The sequence below is a fragment of the Channa argus genome, chromosome 2, assembly GCF_033026475.1.
Source record: "Channa argus isolate prfri chromosome 2, Channa argus male v1.0, whole genome shotgun sequence".
Lineage (NCBI taxonomy): Eukaryota > Metazoa > Chordata > Actinopteri > Anabantiformes > Channidae > Channa > Channa argus.
In genome coordinates this window covers 6,818,857-6,842,592 of record NC_090198.1, presented here as the reverse complement: position 1 = coordinate 6,842,592, position 23,736 = coordinate 6,818,857, and the positions used below count along the sequence as shown (strand labels likewise).

Here is a 23,736-nt window from a genome sequence, read left to right as displayed (position 1 = left end):
ATATCATATGGAAATGTGCTGTTTAAAGTCCCAACAGTACATACTGTTTCCATTAACGCATGTGTTTTAGAGTAAAGAGACCTAGAATAGTGCTGCCGGTTGCAGTGGTAAAGGCTTTAAAGTTTCTGAGCTGAGTAGCTGCATCTCGACCAGGTCTTGTCAGAACAAGAAAAGAGGCAAATACCTTAAGCATTTCAGTTTGTGGTCCCTACACTTCCAAATGGGGTAAGACAAAAGCTTGAGCAACCACACACACACACACTCTCACACACACACACCTTAAACTGCGCATTTAAAAAGTTGTTCTGGTTTATATATAACTTTTGGCTGTCACTGTCATAATAATAACAAACTCCTGTTTGCAGTGTCAATATAAAAATGACCCTATATTAGTCTTCCAAACACTGGAATTTCTTGAGTTAAAACACATTTTCCGGGTCTTCAGTGGTTAGTTACATTATTATTAAATAGCATTTAGTGCTGTAAAGCACTCGATACACGATGTATAGAGTGAAATGATGCCCAAACATACCTACAGTGATCTGCTGCTAAGAAAAAGTTAAGACCAAACCCCATTAAAGACTTTTCCCTGTAATTATTACGTTGGCTGTATGAACAAATAAATCATAATTTTGTAGTCTGTGTCAAGTCTGTGTTAACATTGACACCACCTGGTGGTTTTAATCTTTTGGTGGTGGAAGAGGGGGGGGGGGAGGGGGAGTGTGCAATGATCGACAGCTGTCACAACAAAAGAGCATCACAGAGCGCCCATATACAGTCCCCTGTCCATCAAAGCCACCAGGTGGTCTTAACGTGGTGGCTGGTAGCTATAGATGCAATACCCAACAAATATTCTCAAATTACACCATTACAGAGAGGAACTTTTCGTTTTGAGGCGGAACGGGTGGGTGACAATAACTCGTTTTGGAAATGGAAAGGTTGTTTCATGTTAATGGCGAACTGACGGCGATGAAGCTTAATAAAAAAAAAAAAAAAGAACATGTCAGTTAGTTTGTGGAGAAGCAAAAGATGACGTTGAACTCCAACATGTTTGAACTGGGTTTGGCCTCAGCCTCGAACAGCATAAATGCGACATTCCCACGAGTTAACAGGAGTCGAAAAGCTCATCACCTGTACACCAGGGGACAGGTTTCCGGGCAGCAAGGCTCACCTGAGCTCCACCTCAAAGACCCCCCCTTCCCTTCCCTTCCCTTCACCCAACTAACTTGATAACTTTCCTCGTCTCGCTTATAAAAAGTAATAATTGACGACTTTACCTTGTTTCGCTGCTAGAAGCTCCGACGAGTGTTTCATTCAGCTTTGTTGCAGCTGAACATTGTGGTCAAAGAAACAACTGCAGCAGCCCAGACCGAAGTATGTGGCTGTGCCTCACACACACACTTCCTCCTCTGCGCTTGGCAACAACTGAGAGTCAAGCCTGTTGCAAAGGGCTTTTCAGAATAAAAGCCTGTTTAACGAGTTTGCCAAACATGGGGTCACACCCCCCTGGCCATGCAATTTCCTAGTGGGGCCGGTGGGTTTGTGGGCCCTTGTGCCTTAGTGATGCACGTTCAGGAAAGAAGATAATTGGCTTTCGGCTCATCTCTTCTGGGGTCGCCACAGCGAAACGTGTTCCGCACGTTGATTCGGCATCAGTTTTTGCACAACCCTCCCATTTTATCCAGGCCTGGGACCAGCGCCAATGTGGCCCTTGGTGACTTTGCTGGGAAGCAGCTGGTGGGATGAGATTCGAACATCCCAACAATGTTCTACCACGGAGTAACCAGAACGATCCTGTTTTGTAATTTTACGACCCTAGGAACAAAGAGTTCCTAATCCTGCTCAAGAGCTGTCTATTTTGATTTTGTGCCCAAATTTCACTGCCTGTCCTACATCCACACTATTCCCCTTTACGTGAACAATGGGAACCAGCCGCACAGTGTGCTGTTGACTTTCGCAGTTTAATGTGTCCGGTGCTGTCCGTAAACGCACCATTGAGTTGCCCCGCGCTCTTGGTTTAGCGAGTGAGAGCAGCATTGACGTAATAAATAATTAAGAGAGGAAGCGGCGTTAGCCATGGAAATCAGTAAATCAGAGGAATAAAACATTATTTCTGCTTTTTTTCACAGCGATTACAAATTTGAATCGGAAACTAATCTTACTTTAACATATCAATAGTCTTAGGGATTTTTCTTTTTTTAGATAAATCCAGTAACCAACGCTCTGCAATAAAAGCATGAACAAAATGAAGAAAATTACCCGGGTTAAAGCACATTTTAGTCCAAAATAAAAAGAAAAATTTACATTTTCCAATACGCTGCAACTTTAAGTAACCTGGGTCAAAGGTGTATTTGAGTCATTTGGTGTATTTTGTTTTCCCCCTGAAAACGTCTTTTGACGCACTTTGGACAACATGGAGTCAGGATGAAAGGTTTTGCAGTGAATAAAGACCCATATTGGAGCCACAGTATTAGCTTAGCTTCTGCAAAATCAAGCTCCTGTTCCACTTTCAGCTAATGTTGGTAAAGCCCCGACTCAAGTCACAGTGGTATCACGCAAATCTTATCCATTTTTTTTTTTTTTTTGCATTCAATCTAGAAAACTGCTTCTGGTTTTTAGGCCTTATCTTTCAGCTCATCCCAACAGGTGATTTCTCTCACAATATTTTAAACGCTGGTACATTAAATCTTTCCACCCTCCAGTTCTTCCCATAATAGGCTACAGGCCTTGGCCAATATGGTTTTCTCTCTGTCTGAACTAATATTAAATTTTTTCTCATCTCTTCCCCATAGTCACGTACCTACTTCACTTTTCATGCAGTTACTATGTTAATGTTTTTTTATGACACCTAATTTATGCTGATGTGTCAGGTTTTTGCCTCTCTGAACTTTGGTTTTTCACAGTCCTACACATACTTTGCCATGAATCTTATTGTTCTATTTGGTGTTTTCTTTCTAAATTTGCTCCTGATTTTGCTCAACCCCTGTGGCACACAGAATTCCCCTGCTCAGATCAGTAAAGTCTTATCAAATATTTATCGCAGTGTGGCCACACCTTGTGAACTTTTTGCACCTTGTTTTTCTTTAAACATCTGAGGGATTTTCCTACCTTTTACTAAACAAACAGAATTATCCTCATATACATGTTTTATCTATCGATCTTTCTGTTTTAGTCACTAATCAAAAGTCCAGACTTGGTGGTCCCTTTATGGTGTTTAACCATACAGGGACTTTTATTTTATCACTTGGCAGTGTAATTGATATGTGACTTTTCTTCTCTGATCCTTATAACAGTAACCACTTCAACATCATCTAATCACACATCATCATGTGGCATTTACTATCTGTCTTCAACTGGAGGTGTTACTTATTACGCCTCTCACATCAAACAGCCTGTTGTGAATCCTCAACTTCCTCCACCTCAATCATAGCTTATCACCTCCAATTCTTGATTCCGGTTCTCCACCATGTAATATACAAGGCATAAACCAGATCTGTTTTATACACAGAAATACTATTTACATCCTTGTTATAGTAGTTTATTGAACATGACATCCTTCTCCAGTGCATACCGATGCTATCTACTGCATCAAGACTGGCCTTTCCTGTGTTTAAAAAGTCAAAGTGACTCTCATCAGCTTCTTTTCACTTTCTCTTTCTTGCAGTGTGGAGTATTGTAATAATGGTTTTTACAAAACTTTCCCTCTTTTCATATTTGTCGAGCTCATGACTTGCACTGTGTTTCCCATCCACGTGATTGCTCAGTGGAGCCACTGTGGTTACTCTTGCAGCTTTTGCACTCTCCACCACACGAGCTGTCTTTCACTTACCGACATTTTTTTCTCAGTTTTACTCATATGCTGCTTAGTAGCACTCAATCATTCAAAAAAATTCTCGTCTTCTTAAGTACTAGGCACTTTGGGCAAACGTGCTTTAAAGCAGTGATCCCTTTAAAAACAATCATTTTCATTTGTAAAGTTACTGCATCCAAATGAAGGAAACGGATTAAGAAAACAACAACAGCACCTGTATCTATCCATAATTATAGATAGAGATGTATATAGATTTAGATAACTTGAGTGTGTGGGTGTGTATTTTTAACCAGCACCACATTGCCACAGTTGTACAGCTGTGGCAGTGGGCTATGCCAGGCACCTCAGAGACCTTTCCACAGTTCATCTGTGGATCTCAACTGCTTATGTCTCTTCATGTAATCTTACACTCAGTGATGTTGAAATAAGGGCTCTGTGATGGCCAAACCATCTGGTTTAGGATTTGTTAATTTTCTTGTTTCGGGACATGTTTCTTTATTTCTTGTTGTATGCTCTCATTCGAGTCTACAATCCTTCCCGTCCGCTGCCGGTCTGCCAACGAACGACGTCTGGTGGTCCCAGCACCGCACAGAAGACACGAAGAAACACCTTTTTGCGCAATGATCCCACGATGGTGGGACAAGTTACCAAACTCTACACGCTCAGCTGACTCTCTCCCATTATTAAACTGCTGAAAACAGAAGTCTTCCACATCTTCCTATGCACTTAAATCTATTTAAAAAAAAAAAAACTTCCTTTCTGCTCTTTCTCGCACTTGCATCTCGTGAACTGTGAACACTTTTCTGATAGGACTTTGCTTTGATGTTTTCTCCTTGACTTAGATTTTTGCTGCCTTGTACGTCACTTGCAAGTCACTTTGGATAAAAGCGTCTGCTAAATGACTAAATGTAAATGCACTTTGAGTTATTGTCATGCTGCACAATGAACTTGAAGTAGATCTCATGCCTCCGTCATGGTATTTTATGATGGAAGAGATGTCAAGCAAATTATACTTTTGAACAGTATAATCTGCCCCCAGAATCCTACTAAATGTAAAATCAAATCAATTGGCCCACCGTCATATTAGGTATGAGACAAAAGCATTTATATAATTTAAGTTAACCACCTTTTATCTAGTTTTTATTAAAAATGCATGAAACTCATAAAAGCATAAATATATAATAATCCTACTTAAAATATAATTGAGCAGAATATTTCTACTCAAATTACATTGTCTGCCGTTTTAAGTTAATTTGTTTTTCATTGTGCAAGGTAGAAACCACAGGAAATTACTAGTGTAGAAATGCAAAACCACGTAACTTCAAACGTTGACACTTCAACTGTTTTTTAAATTTGTATTCTCACACCTTCTTAGATTTAGCTGAAGCCATTGGTCACATAAGTTTTTGTTTGTTTGTTTTGAGCATCTAAATCTCACTTTAGGTAATAAATTGTTAAAAACTGTTTCCAAAGAGCTACATCTTTATCTAGATGACTGCATTTTGACTTCATATATTTTTTGAGACCTGTTTTCACTGCGCACTTTACAAAACAGCTGTATCCAGCAGACACTTGATGAGATGTACCAGTTTCTTTGCAAGTCTTAAAATCATCAGTAAAAACATATTTTGTGTTGAGGTGTCGTATTTCACCCAGGCAGATACAACAGACAGATGAACAATATACACTTACATGAAGAAGTGATACATATTTAAGATACTACAGTATATCCAAAACAATGAAGGAATATTTTAGAGCACACAAAGAATAAGTGTGCATGGCTTTCATTTTACAATCTGCCTGAAATATTGTCTTAGTCTGTGCACCATACAAAAACACCCAAACAACGTAAAAAACAGCATACTGCTTTGGCTGATATCAAGAAGTGTTTGATAATGTGGGGGTAGTATTGCTTTCACGTTGGACTCGTTCACTGAATCAAACCCTGAGAAGATCAGATGAATTAGGTGACACCCAGCGGGAGACTTTTACATGGACTTCATTGCTTTTCCATTTCAACAGTGAAACCTCGAGGCCGAGAGACAACACTAAACTGACCTTTTATCATTCTTTTGTGTACAATTGTGCATCCCACCTGCTAAGAAAACGACCCTTTATATTGCATTTGGACCCACAATATCTGTCTGTGCAGCATAAAATGAATAATGTTTCAAAAGGATGACATGTTATGTTTTAAGTACTACTGAACATTTCCTAAACATTGATGTTTTTGACAGAGCTACAATTTTCAGACCAATATTGCTCAACCCTGTTGCAAAATCAAATAAAAAGAAAAACCAAAAACAAAAACTGACATAACTTAATAAAAAACAACATTATAACACATAAACAAAATCCTCATGTGATTTGCATAACAGTGTCCTTGTGTTTTCGCTGGTGTTGTCATGTGACTGCAGGATTTATGTCAGCCATCTGTCCATGCGTACTCGTTTGACGGTTGGACTCTCCCTGCCCTCTGCGCGACTCACAGGGAGTGAGTGGAAATCGGGCCGCCGCTGTTCTTCCCGGTCGCTGCCGCCCTCATGGGAGCTGCAGGAAGAGCTGGCACTGTCGGCAGGAGAAGAGCCTATCTCTGCTCGGATCGATGAGGAGGTGGAAGAGTGAGGATGAGTGGTGGCATGAGTCTGAGTCATGTAAAGTGAATGACTGAGGTGGTCTCGGGGCGGAGATATTGGCTCTGCTTTGATGTTTATGCTGTGGTTGGAGCTACCTGACCTATGGACAGAGGAAAGGAGGAAGAGGATTGTTTCAGGTTCTGGATTTGGAGCAACGTCTCCACCTAGGGGGGAATCTAACATGTGACAAGACAAAGACAACTTTTCTCTAATTGGCAAAAACGGGCATTTCATGCTTAAAAAGTTTGTGCAATATTCAAGTGATTCCTTACATTTTAATGTACACTCCTTTCCATTTACTAGGCAGCTGGAAGTATGTAAAAATTTAATTTTACAGAAGTTTTTCAAATGTGCATTTTAATAACGTAAACAATGTATAGATTGGTTAAATGAACCCCAACAAACTCTAGCACTGAAACACTGCACATTTATGCATTAGCAAAAAGAATCTAACGCTGTAATTTCCAAAATTATATAAATCACAAGAGGCATCTTGTTGCATTTAGTGTATTCGCTGTTAGTACAGCCATCCATTGTCTGTCACCGCTTATCCTATTTGGATCGCAGGGGGGATGGAGCCTATCCCAGCTTTCAATGGGCGAGAGGCAGAGTACAGCCTGGAAAGGTCGCCAGTCTATTACAGGGCCACATAGAGACCTACACAGGTGGACGACCATTCGCACTCACATTCACACCTTCGGGCAGTTTATATTATATCCGACATTCTGATACATGGTGAGTATCACATAGACTCAGCCTCTGTGTGGGGAAAACAGACTGGATATCTATCTACTCTGCTCTACCCATCTCTCCATCTCCCTACTCTGCTACACTCTGCACAGCTCTTGTTTTTACATTACAATAAATGAGAATATTTCATAATGTATTAATCAAGCAGACATACAGTGACAAGCAAAAGTAATCGAACATTTCGCAATATCCTCGTTTTCTGCATAACCTGGTCTTCACCAAATTCACAAATATCAACAAACACAATATTTCTAAACGATCCTGATCTTTCATGCCTTTATTGAATACACCCATTAAACATACAAAGTGATGTGGGTAAAAAGCACCGTCTTTATCAGCAATACTGGCTCATTGTCCTGCTGCATCACCCTAGTTTCTTCGGTGCTTCAGCTTGCAGACAGCCACCCAGACACTATCCTGTAGGATATTGTGGTCCAGGTGCTGATCATGACTGTTTGTGTTTTATCAGCTTAGAAAAGTTCTGTTTATTGTTTGTTTTGATCCTCACATTTTGTGATCTAATCAAGACATAGTTGCATTATTTTTTCTTGTGACTGTAATTGGAATTCTTTGACTGGTTAGACTCCTGCTCGAAAATCTTTAGAGAAATCTATGCACTGCTAGCAGTGTGCTGTTGCTAATGAGTCTGACTTCACAGGAGATGTCAAAAACACCTCCTGTGATTAGGTATTTGTCAGTGAAAGAGAAAAGTCAACTGCAGCAAGTAGTTACCCCAGTGAGCCCAGCTGGTGTTGCTGCCATGCTGCCATGGAGCCCAAAGAAGGGCCTGTATGACAGCTGAAGCCCGAGAGATCTGCACTGCTCAGGGAGTAATCTGAAAAAGAGAGAGAGATGACGTGTAACATGTTCACTTCTACTAACTGTGGCTGTAGAGTCTTAGTGTTACATGAAGCCCAAATACAGTAACACTCTGAGGATACATAAAGAGGTTTGTTAATAATTATGGATAAGATCATCATATCTAAATAAGATGACCATTAGAAAATACAAGTGTACTAAAGTTTAACCCTCAAATGTCACAAAAGCTGCCTTTTCTCATATACTGTAATATTCAAAATCTCCGAACCATCACAACTAAGCACTGAAGGTTGCTTTGAGTAACACTGCATATACTTTGTTATTCTAGTTGTTATGTCATAAATCCATAAATCATAAATGGTTAAAGATTACAATGTAACTGTGCATTAAATAACATCAAATATAAATACAGTAAGAAGAAAGGAATACAAAGGAAGAAAGACACCATTTTAGTGTTTGAATAATATTGTACTTGTTGAGGCTTCTGTAATGACATCAATAAAGTGAAAGTACTAATAATCCTCAGGTACCATTATTGTAGGCAGAGTTGATGCTAGAGTAGACCAGACTCTGGTGAGGCAGACTGGGTGTTGTGACGGAGACCACTGGGGTGGACAGACTGCTGCTCAGCCTCTGATTACTCTGTAAAAACAAAATAAAAGCAGAAACACAATGTCCACAATGAAAACCTGATATTCACTCAGTTTAAAACCTTCATTCTCTCTGTATATTGCTTTACTGTGCTCTGACCATCTGCACATTGTGATAACTCATTTCAACCACAAGATGTCAGTATACAATAATTTTTCCTGGATGCCAGCCTTTCAACAGCCCCTCAAATGTTCTTGCTTTGCCATGGTAAAAATATATCTTGTGGCTTGCACACTTTTATCAGTCTGCCATTTCTACATATGCCTTACTTAGCTAATTAGTTAACTGCCCAATTTCCCAGAATACATTTTCCCACAACAACAAACTGTCAGTGACTTTCTGTAATTTCCTAAGACCAAATAAAAACATTTGTAAGCCAAGCCCTGTATTATAATACTATTGTGTTTCATATAGTAAATACTAAAAGTATAGTTACTAACAGCTATTAAAATTAAAACACTTCCAATTCTCTAAAGTCCATCGGATAACTTCAGTAGGAAACAGCCTCCTTGAGGAACAAGACTAATGCTTTAAGTTCAGAGCTAATTTACTTGACTTAAAAGTGAAAGGACAGAAATGTTTTAATGTCTTAAAATAAGATGGAAATCAAGCTGGTTTGTTTACACTTTATTTTGGCTGGTAAAGTGACTAGCAATCAAAGCTTTCTGGCTTTTTAACCTTACACACATTTCTTACAGAACTTTGTTGCTGTTCTGCACTGTTGGCGTTCCAGCCTGAGAATGTCAGCAATTACATCAGCGTGAATGAGGTAATTCACATCTAAACCCACACACACACACACACACACACACCTATACATGCCTAGAGCTGGTACTTGTGTTATCTGTGGTATCCGTGTCACTATGTGCTGGAGAATTCCTACACAAGCTCACATGGTAATGCTGGTGAACACTCACATGAAGAAATATGGATTTATTCATACTTAATCAACATATTTAGATCGTTGCAGTCTAAGAGAGTTGTTCTTCTTTTTGTGCAACAACGTAAGATAGCTACACACACACATTTTACATGCACCCAATGACATAGAGAAGGAAGTAGAGGCAGTTTCAGAATGATCAAACTAAGGAGAGGCTGTTTGAACACCACACTTGTACCGCAGTAAATAAAAAGCAGAAACAAATACGTGTTGCCTTCTGAGCAGCTACCATCCTACTCTGCTGCTCTAAATGTGCCGAAAACGTTGCTTGATTACTGTTGATGCATATTTCAGCTGCTTTTGACATTAAACACCCTGTTATAGGACGACCATGGCAACTGCCAACCGTGCTAAAGAACATCATGAAAATAAATTATCTGTCACCCAGTTATCACCAGTAACCACTACAGAGAGAACAGAAGGGAAAAAACCTGTGGTAAGTACAGTGACCACAAGTGAAAAGCATGGCAGTTTTCTTACTTTTGCCTTTTTTTTTAAATTTACACCTGAGCTTTCAAATGAATTTCCATGTCTGTACATTCTCACAGAAACACACAAATCTTCTTCTCATATTTAGAATGTAGATGTTTGCTATTCAACTACTATCTCAACCAAATGTACTTTATCTGTTGTGCCAAAAGGAGGGACATTTGCCGTAAACTTCATGACAACAGTAATCTGAAATACTCCTCCTGTGCTTTTACTGAAACAATTGTTACAAATTATAAGAATCCCCTTGATCCCACCCTCGGCATGTTAACCACATTAAAAAGGAGTTTCTGTTTCTATTGTTTGCTACTCATTACATCATGTTTGAGGGGAGTTAAGGACAAATCAATAACTTCAGCAGAACGTAGCTGCTGAACATACAGTGAAAGAAAACGTGAGTCCATCTACATTCTTCAGAGTGGTGGAGTCAGGAGACTAATCATTGCTGTTTTTAAATGTATTTTATATGTAGGCAGGCAAGGCAGGCCAGTTGGGCACTCACACTACAATGTGTTTACTGTACCCTTTCCACATTGTCCCACTTTTTCTGGAAATGGGTTTTGTAGCTATGGCTCTTTTCAGGTCTTGCCTTTAAGTCAATGGGTAAAGTAAAACTTAGTCACTGGTGATGAGCAGGATATTTCCATCCAGAACAGAGAGCTCCTCTCCTCTGTAAAAAACCCTTTTTGCCTTTGGCAAACTTAAAACTCATCTGGTTCAGATGGTGTCAATCGCATTGTTCTGAAAAGCTGCTGACCCACTGCAATAATCTGCATCATCTATTTACCCTGTCTGCCTCCTACATCCCTTAGGTTGGAAAACATCATGTACTGTTCTGGTTCCTTGTAAAAGTTAAGACTCAGGGAGTGAAAGCCTGTAGGCCTGTGTTTTTACAGAGCTGTCCATGAGTAGCTAGGCTGTGGAACGCTTCCCAAATCTTTGATACCCTTAAAAAGGCATTAGAGGGTGTTAAAAAAAACATTTTAACTTGTAAATAAAAGATCCATGCACACACACTTACCAGCATTGGCATCATTCCTTTGGACTGCGGGACGACAACTCGGAGGTCAGTTTTGCGGCTCGTGGGGAGCATGGTGTTGCCAGGAGGTGGAATAGGAGCAGGGGTAGGAGATTTGGATGGTAAGATCTTTGCCAAGCTGCTTCCACCAGATGAGCCCATGAAACCATTGACTGAAGACAGAAATTGAGAAGTGAAAGGATACTTTAGGAGTGAGTTTAAGAAAATCCTAGAAGAATTGACTTCTGATAGGTTGAGGATTTATAGAGAATTTGATCTACATGGTCAACGTATAACCTGTGCACTGTAACTCATTATTAATAAATAAGCTCAGAAATCTTCGAAGATTCAGAAAGTGCCTAAAAAATTGAAGGGGGTGAGTGGTACAGTCCCATGTGCTATATCCATTAAATCAACCTGTCCACTTCCTTGTTCAGAATGGAGAACGAAGAAAGTACAGCTATATATTATACAAGAGATAATAATGAATAATTGATCTTTTCTTGCTCCTGACATTACATAATAGCAGTGTTCATATGAGACCTGCTGTTCTGGGAGGAAGACCACGAAAATAACAGGACGGATAGTCTGCAAGGATGAAAGTAAAGACGAATATGGCTGACATTTACACAGTAGATCTGTAGAAGTGACCTTCAGTGATAAACGAAATATTCAACAATAAAAAACAGAAATTCAAACTCATTTTATGGAAACTAACCAAAAGTATTCATTTTTACTTTATCCAGACTTTAATCTTATCTTTGCCCCTTTTAAAAGAAATGCTGGGCATGTATCTTTTGAGACATGTAAAAATAAAATAACTTACTTCATATTCTCTCTATTTTCACAAAAAATAGACATATGTATGCAAGTCTGGACAAGGGGTCACAAGAAGCTGCCATTGTTTTACTTTGAGGTTAGGTTAAATAAAGTTAAAGACTAGCTTAACTCCTTCCACTATATTAGGTTTACACACCTTTCTATATTGATAATCGATGCTGCAGAATATTCCTGCATTTTCACAACACTAAAGGGTTATACATGTTTTAGCTCGATTGTGTTCTGCTTGATAATCTTAGATAAATCCCAACAATTGAGTGTTTGTAAACATTATAGCACAATTTCAGTAAAATGCAGTACAAAAAAAAAAATAAAAGACAAGAGTATTGTCATAGAAATGTTCAATTTAAATGCTGATAACAATTTAAGGTTTGGTAGAAATCAAAATTCCATGTCAGAGTGTATGTATATGACTCCTGTAAGACACATACCAACTGGTCCAGACCCATTCTGCAGAGCCAGATCAGAACTGCTCTGCAAGCCACCTGAAAGACATGTGCACATCAATTAGCATTCTGAGATGACCAATGTATCCAATTTGTTTTGCTGCTCCTCTCCCGTACTTTTAATTTTAACATTGTGACACGTTCAGTCAATATTTAAATGAACAAAAAATGTACTCTGATTGAGTGTCATCTGCTCAGTGTGCACTTTAACTTGTTTCAGCTGAGTTTTAGCTTCATTTATAGTTTTTAAATGGGTCTAATATGTTTCTTGTTAGAATTAACATGGATAAATAGATGAGAAATGAGTCATTCTTGAGAGGTAATGAATTTTGGGAGAATCATATCAGAAACATCTTGGACAAAATAAAACCTAAAAAAAAGGCTGAAATGAGATTTAAAATGTTTGTCTCTGAGCAGTAGAAGAGCAGTATTTTTTCTTCTGGATCACCCTGGATTATTAAGCACACATGCATGTACAAACCTGTGTTTCCAGTACTGTGAGGTCTTTGTGGAGAGTTTATGCTCCTGTGGAGGTGTGTGTGATGTAAGGAGAGCATCCCGCTGTCAGCCAGAGCTGCTGTAGCTGCAGCCAGTGCCTGGGATGTTGGTCCTCCTCCTGCTCCTCCTCCTCCTCCTCCTCCTGCACCAGGGCTGTATACCATGCTGCCTGGTGCCACATGCATGAAGTCCTGCTGTGGAAGACCTGTGGACTAGCAAGACAGTAATAGACAGAGAAATGTCAAATGTGATACCAGAATAAATTAATTACTTCAGTGAAATTTTGATTTCTGATTTTTATCTTACAAGGGTCAAGCAGGATGATCACCGCAGAACGTGGCACATTTGCCCACATATTGTGCAAAAGATGTGCTGGCAGGAAGTCACATAACACAAATATGCTGTCTAACAATATAGTTACTTTAGATGGCGAAACTTTGGCCTCCAGTGCTGCGGTGAGGAACCCTGGAGTTATTTTTGACTAGGATTTGTCGTTTACCTCACATAAAAGACAAATGTCTAGAACAGCCTTCTTCCACCTACGGAACATTGCCAAAATTAGCAGCATCCTGTCTCAAAGTGATGCCGAAAAAGGAGTCCATGCATTTGTTATTTCTAGGTTGGACTACTGTAATTCCCTACTCTTGGGGTGTCCTAATAACTCTCTAAAAAGCCTTCAGTTGATCCAAAACGCTGCAGCAAGAGTGCTGACTGGAATTGGCAAGAGATCATATTTCTCCTTCATTAGCTTCTCTCCATTGGCTTCCCATAAAATCTAGAATAGAATTCAAACCCTACTCTTTACGTACAAAGCTCTGAATGGTCAAGCTCCATCACATTTAAAAGATCTCATAGTCCTGTATTGCCCGAGTAGACCACTTCGATCCCAGAATACAGGCCTACTTGTGTAGGGCTAGTAGAATGGGAGGCAGAGCCTTTAGCTTTCAAGTCCCTCTTCTTTGGAACCAGCTTCCAATCCAGATTCAGGGGACAGACACCCTCTCTACTTTTAAGACTAGGCTTAAAACCTTCCTTTTTGATAAAGCTTATAGTTAAAACAGCTCAGTCAACCTGAAATAGCTCCTACTTAAGATGCTATAGGTTTAGAGTGTTGGGGGACTCCCACAAGTGCAATGAGCTCCCCTCCTCCTTCTCTCTGTACATTTATTTGTCACCACTGCATGCTATTAATTTTGTGTCCTCTCTCTCCCATAGTTGTGCTTCTCCCTCTCTGTCTACCTCTCTCTGTCCCTTCCTGTAGGTGTCCTAACAGCCTGTATAATGTTTTGTTGTCGCTTTTGTTGCTTTTTTCTTTTCTCTCTTCACCTTTCACTCACCCCAACCGGTCAAGGCAGATGGCCGCCCACCGTGAGCCTGGTTCTGCTGGAGGTTTCTTCCGTTAAAGGGAGTTTTTCCTCTACACTGTTGCCTAGGGCTTGCTCAAGGGGGATTTGTTGGGTTGCCTCTACATACTTGTGTAGTCTGGACTTTATTATGTAAAGTGCCTTGAGATGACTTTGTTGTAAACTGGCACTATATAAATAAAGTTGAATTGAATTGAATTGAATACAACAATAAACTTTAGGGATCTTTGGATTTTTGATTCCCAGGCTTTGTTTAGATGCTCAATGACATACTGGGTGTACTGTGCACAATGTGTATAGCTGTCTGAGCGTAAAACATCATAAAGCTGACAAAAATCAAAAGACAAAAGGCAAACAAACGTTTAGAATAAACTAAAGAGCAAATTACAATTTTATGACTCTTCATCATGTTGTCAAATTCCTCATTAATCTTCTTGTACTTCTCCTCAGTACTGGGGGTTAGGACATAGGTGGCCTCACCATCGGGGCTGTCGCAGCCTCTGTGCTCCTTTTTGTTCAAAGCCTGTCGGTAAAACAAGCAAACACTGAACGGTAAGTTTACTTTGAAAACTGACGAAAAAGAAATAGAAATAACAACTACGTCCACAGGTCTCTAGCACAGAGATCAGAATAAAACCTGTTTACAAAAAAAAATTGTACATATGTGTTTAAAGATGCAGATGTAGACCACAAGGCCTATGCTACAGTGCAGTGCATTTAAAAATCGTATTAAAAGATTATTTCCATATAATAACATTTATCCATATAATATACTGAGGTATAGCAGAACACAGGATGTGTGTGGTTCTGGTTGCTCCGTATCTAATGAGTGGTTTAAGAGCAAGAAGGATAACCAACCACTGAGGACAGTTGAAACCAGATCTGATTCCAGTGAGGTTTGGAAAACACATAAACGTCTCTGTTATTTTCAATTATTCTCCCTGTAAACGGCATTTAATGTGTTAATCGCTTTGCAAAAACATTATAAAAAGCAGTTTGGTCCTTTAAACATTGTTTTTTTTTTTGTATGGAAAATTGTTTCCATGGACATTCCAAGATGTTTTAGCAGCTGTTCTCACCTCTCTGTTAACAGCTCAAAGAAGTTTTTCATAAAGATGTGCTGATTGATTCATTTCACATGATTTTCAACCATTTAAGTGGGTGTAACTTCAGTCATAGACCAAAGCGTTGCAGCAGAGGTGTAAAACTACATATTTTTTAAAACAAAAAAATATCTTCATCCACAAACCTCAATGTACATTTCTAGTTAGACAAACACATTCGTATTGCACAGTCACAGGGGCACTTGTGTTCCAGCCTTTACACGCTTTACATGGTTTTTATTCTTAAATGTCTGACAGTTTGTTTGACTTTACAAGCTCAAGGGAGACAAAAACTTGTCTGAGCAAAGCCGACTTTAACAGCAGCCTTGATCCAGAGAGATGCTGCTCCCCACCGCAGTCTTACTCATCTATATTCACACCACCAGCCTTATAAACACAATGCTCTGGAGTAAGCAGATATTTTAATAGCAAGCCTAAAACAGCTTTGGGTTTGCTTGGGTGTTTATTGCAGTACAGGGTGGATAGACAGGGAAATAAAAGGCAAAGAGTTGGCAAAGAGTTGGCTGTTAATGTATCCCTGAGCACCCCAGACATACAGCCATCAAATGAGATTCATTAGCACCAACCCCTCAGTCTGTCTAGGATCATATTACTGTCAGCATGGCCGTGTTGGAGAAATATACACAGTGCTGCAGAAAGGCAGGTCAGATAAAGCAATTGCTGCTTTGAGGTAGAAAGAGTCAGCTTCAATCGCATATGGTGTTAATGTATTAACAATAATCACAATCCAATATACATAAGTGTAGTCTTACTGCTGCAGCTAATAAAAAGAACTGTACACACATGAAACCTGGATGTGGAACTCAATTTGAACTGGATTGATTAGAATTTACGAAACCTCAAACCACAGTGGCTTTAAAATATAAATAAATGTACATGTATTAATATGCTGCTTATGGTAATTGCATATCTTTAACTTAACCACCATTTGATATCTAACCAGTTCTATAACAATGCAATGCCCCACCACAAGTAGAAATACCACTGCAAATTATTTACTTAAGTATAAGTAATGAGTATACACTAAAAAATTACTTTAAGTACAGAAGGGACTCAACTAAAAAAGATATGTGTTTGACAAATTATTGAATTTGACGCTGTTGGTAATTATCTCATAATCTTGAAAAACCAAATTGTGTTATTTAGAGATAAAGATAAAAATTATGTCATTATCAAGAGAAAACAAAAAATGTTTACCTGAGAAATTATCTCATCATCACAAGAAAACAAAGTTGTTGTCCCAAGATAACAAAAAAATTATCCCATTATCACAAGAGTGATAAAAGTACAATATTTCCCTAAATTATAGTGGCATAAAAGAAAAAGTAACATAAAATGGAAATACCCTAATACAGTACAAAAGAAGTACCGTAAAACTGTACTTAAGTACAGTATTTTGAGTAAAGTTAGCTAGTTACTAACCACCTCTGGGTCTAAGTGGTTTAGAAGGATTAGGTTTATAAAACTGGTTTAGCTTGTGGACAGTTGAATTGATTGATGTGAATTTAAATCGTCTGGACGCTGGCAGAGAAGTCACTTTGAAACAAATTAAATCATACAACATCATGTGAGCCTGGATGATGACATCACCTCGCTGGTATCCATCATCTCATCTCTGCTCCTCATTGCACTGCACTTCATAGCGTGAAAAGGATGGAATAACAGACCCATACACTAGCCAGCTGACTGTCTGTCCAACACATGTCTCTCGCATTCCCAGACACTAGTCCTTGTTAGAAGCTTAATACACACACTTGCATGTCTATTTTCTTCCTAAATGGAGACCACTTAAGAAATCACAGACTCAGTCACTGCCTATGTCAATGGTTGCTTGTCTTGTTGCTTGTCTCCATGCTCCAATAAACATTAATCTGGACAGTATAACATTCAAGAGGTTGCACGCATTCTTTGGCTTGTTCAGTTTAGAACAAGGTTCCACTAACCCTGCTTATTGGACCCTTTTTGTCTTATGAAAAAGTGCAATTCTGGACATCAGTAGAATGTAGAAGTAACAGCAATTACTAGTTATTATCCAAGATGGTACAGTAGGTGGCATTTCTATTAGTGAACTGGTAATTTGCAAATTACAGATGATAAGCCCAATTATTCAGGCACACGACTTAAAGATTTCGCTAAAAAGAAGCTAGAAAAATCCTCAGCTCTATCAACAGCAGTAATAGCCCCAAAGAAACATTTGGTGCATTCAGACATCAAAAACCAACTGCAAATCAGCACAAACACAGAGGTTTGGTGTTCCAGTTTACTAATTTACGCTCACTACTTGTTCCTTGCGTGTCATTTTCTGTACTGTTAAAGGCTAAAACATGTATGTCTGTCATGCGAAAAGTTAAATAGATATAGCTGCATTCATTCTATATACAGGAGCACTGCATTTGTTTTCAAGAAGAAAAAATAAATCCAGGACTAATTGTCTGATTTCTCGTCACTTCCTTATGTCTCAATTGTCAATTGAGCAGTGAAGGAACAAAAATAGCTAAAGGAAAAGTTTTGAGTTGCTCGGCATCAGGCGTTTGTTACTTTACAATCATTCTCTGATTCAGGTGGGAACTCTGCTTGACCTTATAAGATAAGGAGGGGAGGAGTTTTTTAGGAGACAGCTGTTACCAATCATATGACCACTACGCTCCAGCACCCACAAGACTATATTGAGCTCCACAACAACATCGTGTTTGGACACTTAGGTCTAAGTGTCGGTTGGGGGATCTGAAAGTGTGTGTTTTCTTATCATCTCAAATGTCAAAGTCAGCTTTAGTGGATCACCAGAGGCATCTGGATAATCGCCAACACAAGGAATGAGATACAACATTAAGCATCTTAGCATGTGAGGGCTGTTGCTGTTGGGGCTGCATCAAAGATAAAATAAGGTCCCATCTTTCCCTTGAGTGAGTCTTTTCCAGTCATGTGACAGCCCTGTAGCCTAAGAATAGGGCAAGTGTTTGAGATGTGGGATATATCTCGTGCAAACATAAGCTCAGCTCACACACCTTCAAACACCAGACCACATACAGTTTATGCATCCTGTCTTACAGATCTCAGTCATATCAACCACAGGGTCCCGTTTCAGTACATTGTAGTTTTCACTTTCTGTTATAACTCACATTCATCTCTGGGCTGAACTGACTGCACTGCAAAGCTTGGACAGATGCTCGGTTGTTGTTGAAACTCAATTCTGCTGGACACAAACCTGTGTCATTATTACAACAAAAGTAATTCATCAGTGACATTAGACTGGTACTGAACAGTTAGGACTAGGACAAAAAAGTCTTCTTTGAACCTTGACATCACAATGTTATCTCTGACATCGGGTTTCAGCTAGTCCCCTCAGGGGCTGCCACAGTGGAACGTGTTCTGCACGCTGATTGGGCACGAGTTTTTATGCCGAAAGTCCTTCCTGCCGCACCCTCCCATTTTAACCGGGCTCTGGACTGGCACCAAGGTGGCACTTGTTTTTATAACTGTTATGTCTTCTATATGGACATAATTCTGTAGTGTATTTCACAAGACTTATCTGCAATTATAAAAAAATAAATTATTAACAGAATTATTAACAGATCTTGATCTGGATTTTATCCCAGAAGGAGGATAAAACTCTCCAGGTACAGTCTAAAATTCTTTTAGATATATTTAGAAAATGTATAGATTACAAAGAACTACATTAATTTAAAGATTTTTCAAATCTGTTTAGTATTGCCCACATGTTTTCATTGTTTTTGGCTTTATTTTTGTCAAAAGAAAGAAAAAGTTGTATGTCATTGTTTCTTATGATGTTGTACTTTCCAAATAATAAGACCCACTATGATCAGAATGGGGTACTAAAGGAGGTACCCCATTCTGGAGTGGTCACACATTGAACTGTGGTTGCACAGGGCAACTTCCAGGTGTGTGTGAGTGTGATCAGGGCCTCTCAGAAATTCTACCCTTATTAAATATGTATAAAAAGTGCATTTGCACAAAAATGAATTTTTTTATTATTTCAAAAAAAAAGTTAATATATGTCATATGTATCTATTAAGTGTTGGAAAGATTGAGGAGAGATGTATGCAAATTTCACCCACATATTTGGGTCATGTAAAATACTTTCTACTGGATTTATTGGAACCAGGAAATGGGAAATATTGTGCAAAATCCCTGTGTTTCAAGAAACAAACATACATTTTCCCAATGCTAATAATAGTACATCCATCCAACATCTAAAAAACAGACAGTAAATGACACAAAAACAATGTAAAATTACCACAAACAGACGCAAAACAATGAAAAATAGAAAGGCAGCTAGGATAAGCTGTCAGTTTCCAACTGTTAACTAATATTAGCTTGATTTGTATTTTGAATAAAATTACAGTACCAGCAATAGACAGAGACAGACAGATTATGAAGCAAGATACATGAACAACATAGTTAAAAATAAAAAGAGCAAAAAACATGATACCAGTGGTTTGTAAAACAAATAGATAGTAGAATCCACTTTATAGCTAAACTACTAAACAAAGTAACATGTATGCTGGATGTGCTGGTGCTAATGTACAAACTGTCTGTGTGTGACAAAGAAACGTGTGAACTGTTGGTTTTTGTCAGAGAGATAATCATCGGTAAACATCATTTTCCATCACACAATGACAATGTATCCAAAGAAGCTTTCTGTCAGTCCCTCCCAGCTTGGAAAGTCTGTTGCAGCCAGTGGAGGTGTTACTTTACACATAGTCAAATTTCATGCTCAAATGTTGCAAATGGATTGACCAACATGTAAAAGAGCCACCTCTCACTTTTCAGGCTTTGTTTTAACTAGCTTGTCTGTTTGTGTGACATTTGTGGGAAGAAACAAATAAGGGCTCAGTGCAGGCAAATCAAGCCCGGCTAATGGCTTACAATGCTAACACAGGTGTGTTCTTGTGGTTTTCAGCAGGAGAATAGAAATAACAATGCTATTTAGAATCATCATGGGCAAGATCAATGACCCATATTAACAACCCCTACCTCTACTATTACTAAGAAATAACTGTCTTTACTGATTCAAAAGTACTTTCCTGTTCATCCCAACCGAATTCAAATTATTTTCAAAAACAATCGTGTCACTGTATTCCTCACTATGTCACATCCGAAAAACAGGCCTGGACTATCCTGACACAAACTGAATGCTGCAGCTTCTCTTCTGTTCACAAGGGAGAAAAGTCCCTTTGAAAATAAACAGTTAGTGTGGGATGTTTAGTTTCCTTAATAGAACAGAACAGTTTGCATTTGCTACAGCACAGAGGCTGGTCTGTGGAAATTAAGGTGGATGGGAGCAGTACAGTAAATTCTCGCTCACAGTGAGGCAGATGCACATTAGAAACTTACAGCCAGAACGTGAGTCATGATGACCATTCATATTTAATAGGAACACCAATGAGTACATGCAGAAAGAGACAGGATAGCACTGCACAGGGACCATGATGCAACACTGCAAACATAACCAAACTGATGACATTGTACAGTAGGACACCACAGAATGGGTGGACGCATGGACCTTATCACTGAAAACATTCATATGTCCAGTAAGCCAGTTATGCCTAAATTCTTACAGATGAATTGAATTATTCAGAGTTGGAGGACCAACCCTTAAGAAGTCACTGCTTAGTTTTTTATCTATTTCCTGCAAATTCATGACACAAAAGTTTGATCCACTTTGGAACTGAGCTGCAAAGTCTTACCATGTGCCATGTTCTTTGAACACAAAACAATGAGTTATGGTTAGGAAAGTCTGACAAGGCAAATTGGTGCTATTTAAATTATTTTATTGTTTTTAATTTTCCTCTTTTACCAACTCAAACAGGAACAAACTATTGACCTTCAGCTGCTACACACTTAGCAGCACTTCTTACAACAATACTGCCTTTGACCTAACTGACCACAGACTTCACAAAGTGAAGCTCAGCGTTAAACATTTACAAATACTGTGTGTGTGTCTGTGTGTGTGTGTGTAAAAATCAAGATTACTTATTGGTCTGGGTTTACTCTATGTGACAAAAATCTAACAAATGTGTGTATTCCACTGCCCCAAATATTTAAAGAACTAAGACAGTACTGCAGGCAGCAACATCTGGGCGAGTTCTGCTGAGTCCTCTGGCATTACACTTTCTAGGAATTCATCTTCCTAAAACACAAACTGCAGTTATTTCCTTTTCTAATCCTCAAAATAGATGCTCGCAGAGTTTAGAGCTTTCAGAACAAATATTGAGGGATTTATGACCCTGATGAGAACGTAAAGAATTTAAGTGTAAATCCCCAATAATATCTTAGTGTCAAGATTTCACTCTCTCTTATCCTCCTTCTACTGTTCATTGTTCTTTGAGTGCTTCATTTTATTGCTCTATTTCACTTCTCCTTTTTTGCAATTTTCCTGCACTCTACGTACTCTCTACTAACTATTCCCCATTCTTATATCTGTCCACCAGTTATGAATGCACCTTTTTAAACAGTCAAATGATAAAATCGTGAAATATAATATTTTTTATCAACATTGTACGAGCTAGTACAAATAGCTTGCTGGGTGTGATGCATTCTACCACTCACCTCTACAATGTCAGAGTTGGTTCTGCTCTCGTGGGGTTCGTTGTACTCTGTATATTTCAGTAGGACTTTGTCCATGTCAGTGCTGGCATACTGAAACAGCTTGTTTGAGCTGTTGAAGATGATGAGGGCGATTTCACAGTCACACAGAACACTTAATTCATAGGCCTTCTTCATCAGACCAAACTTCCTCTTCATGAAAGTCACCTAGAAAGACAGGAAGAAAGTAAAAAATGTGTTTAGTTCTTCAAATATCTGTCCCCTGTCAATAAGAGAGTTTGGCAATGCAGGGATGAGACAAAGAGAAGGGCGAAGGTGGGGAGAGATTTAGGGGAGTTGCTAAAACCAAAATCCCCTAACAGGGTGGCAATAACCTACAAAGCTGCCTCTACCGGAAGGCCTCCGATTGAGTGCATGGAAATGTGAGTGGGAAGAGTAACTGAGTAATGCCTACCCTCCCAAGGTGATTGTAAAATATTATAAATATTTATATAATAAATATTATATAAAAAGCTAAAAAAACACCCAATTATACAATGGAATGTTATATTGGGTTATCTGAAATGATAATCATTGTTTAAAACATCCTTGTTTCCCGAAACCTAATGAACATCTTGGCATAAAGCTAGACTGCATTTTTTTGAACTGGATAAATTACAGCTCATCTTAAACTCAATTGCGACGCAAAGGTCATGAATCCATCATCCTGTCTCTCACCCTCCCTTTTTTTTGGTGTGCACAGTAACTAACTCCCTGCAGTGACTCAACTGTGTATATCTAGGTTTGTCCATCATTTCATCTAGGACCCCGATTCGCGTCACATATTGCAGCTTCTTCTGACTTGCACATCTTCTTACACCTCCAACGTTTCTAGCAATATGGCGTATTGGGGGTATTTCCTCAGTTTCTTGTCTGCATACGGGTACTTCATGGTCTTACATTTCCAAATTTTCACAACTCTGCAGTTATTAGCAGTTTACCAGGCACAATCACAGTAGAAGTTAATGAAAGGAAGAATGAATTTATCCACACCATTAATAACAGCAACTATATAAATATTACTAAGGCTACACCTGTCATGGAAGCAGGGCACAGTAATTTGCATTCAAGTACATATTGTTCATTGACAACTTCCAGCTTTCCAAAGGTTCCAGTTGGTGTTCTGCCAAATTTTGCAATGCACAGAGGGAAAGTCCAAATCATACTATAAAAATAAACGGGCTGGAAAGAGCAGTAATCTCCTAGACCGACTGGCAATTTTCTACAGTAATGTTTTCAAACAAGCATACAACACATTACATTTGATATGTTTAGTGGAAAACACCCACTCCTCCTTGTCTGTATAGCTCTTGAAATAAACACGTTCCTCTACACAATCCATGCTCTTTCAACAATCCCAGTATTATTGCCTCAAATCTGTAACTTTTGTATGTTGAGCTCCTTACAAGTAATGACACTTCCTTCATTGTTGACCTCACAGGAAGTCAGATGAGTGACCTACAGCATGCAGAGTGTAAAGTGGATACTGTACGCATGCTAACAAGTCAGTGGGCGAATATTTTAGTCTTCTTCTCTTAAATATTTCCTGTTTATCTGTGTGAAGTTTGTTTCAACAAGTACTACACTTACTACACTTCAGTTTCACCAAACTCTCTTAGCTGCACAAGCTTGCTGTGATTTATTCGTAAGAGACTGATAAGTGTCCTCTTTATCAAAATCAACACCCCCAAAAGTGCCACATATAGTTCTTATTCCACTTTATCTATGGGAAAGTTTAATTCAC

The 23,736-nt window shown here is 38.8% G+C and overlaps 2 protein-coding genes across 5 annotated transcripts in view; both read right to left on the bottom strand.

Annotated features, from left to right (window-relative positions):
- The window catches only part of LOC137110770 (multiple C2 and transmembrane domain-containing protein 2-like), a 30,466-nt gene extending 29,030 nt beyond the window's left edge, over positions 1-1,436 (bottom strand). For all 3 annotated transcript variants that reach the window (XM_067495035.1, XM_067495038.1, XM_067495036.1), the window contains exon 1: positions 1,278-1,436. The gene's annotated coding sequence lies outside the window, so the exon portion shown is untranslated. The remainder of the gene's footprint in view (positions 1-1,277) is intronic.
- Positions 1,437-5,387: 3,951 nt separating this feature from the next.
- Positions 5,388-23,736, bottom strand: part of LOC137112707 (myocyte-specific enhancer factor 2A-like) — a 35,703-nt gene continuing 17,354 nt past the window's right edge. For both annotated transcript variants that reach the window (XM_067495204.1, XM_067495205.1), the window contains exons 3-10: positions 21,957-22,160; positions 14,651-14,785; positions 12,882-13,110; positions 12,386-12,439; positions 11,118-11,287; positions 8,547-8,658; positions 7,930-8,032; positions 5,388-6,547 (exon numbers count right to left, since the gene is read on the bottom strand). In XM_067495204.1, coding sequence (XP_067351305.1) covers positions 6,232-6,547; positions 7,930-8,032; positions 8,547-8,658; positions 11,118-11,287; positions 12,386-12,439; positions 12,882-13,110; positions 14,651-14,785; positions 21,957-22,160 — 1,323 coding nt within the window. In that variant the 3' untranslated portion in view covers positions 5,388-6,231. The remainder of the gene's footprint in view (positions 6,548-7,929; positions 8,033-8,546; positions 8,659-11,117; positions 11,288-12,385; positions 12,440-12,881; positions 13,111-14,650; positions 14,786-21,956; positions 22,161-23,736) is intronic.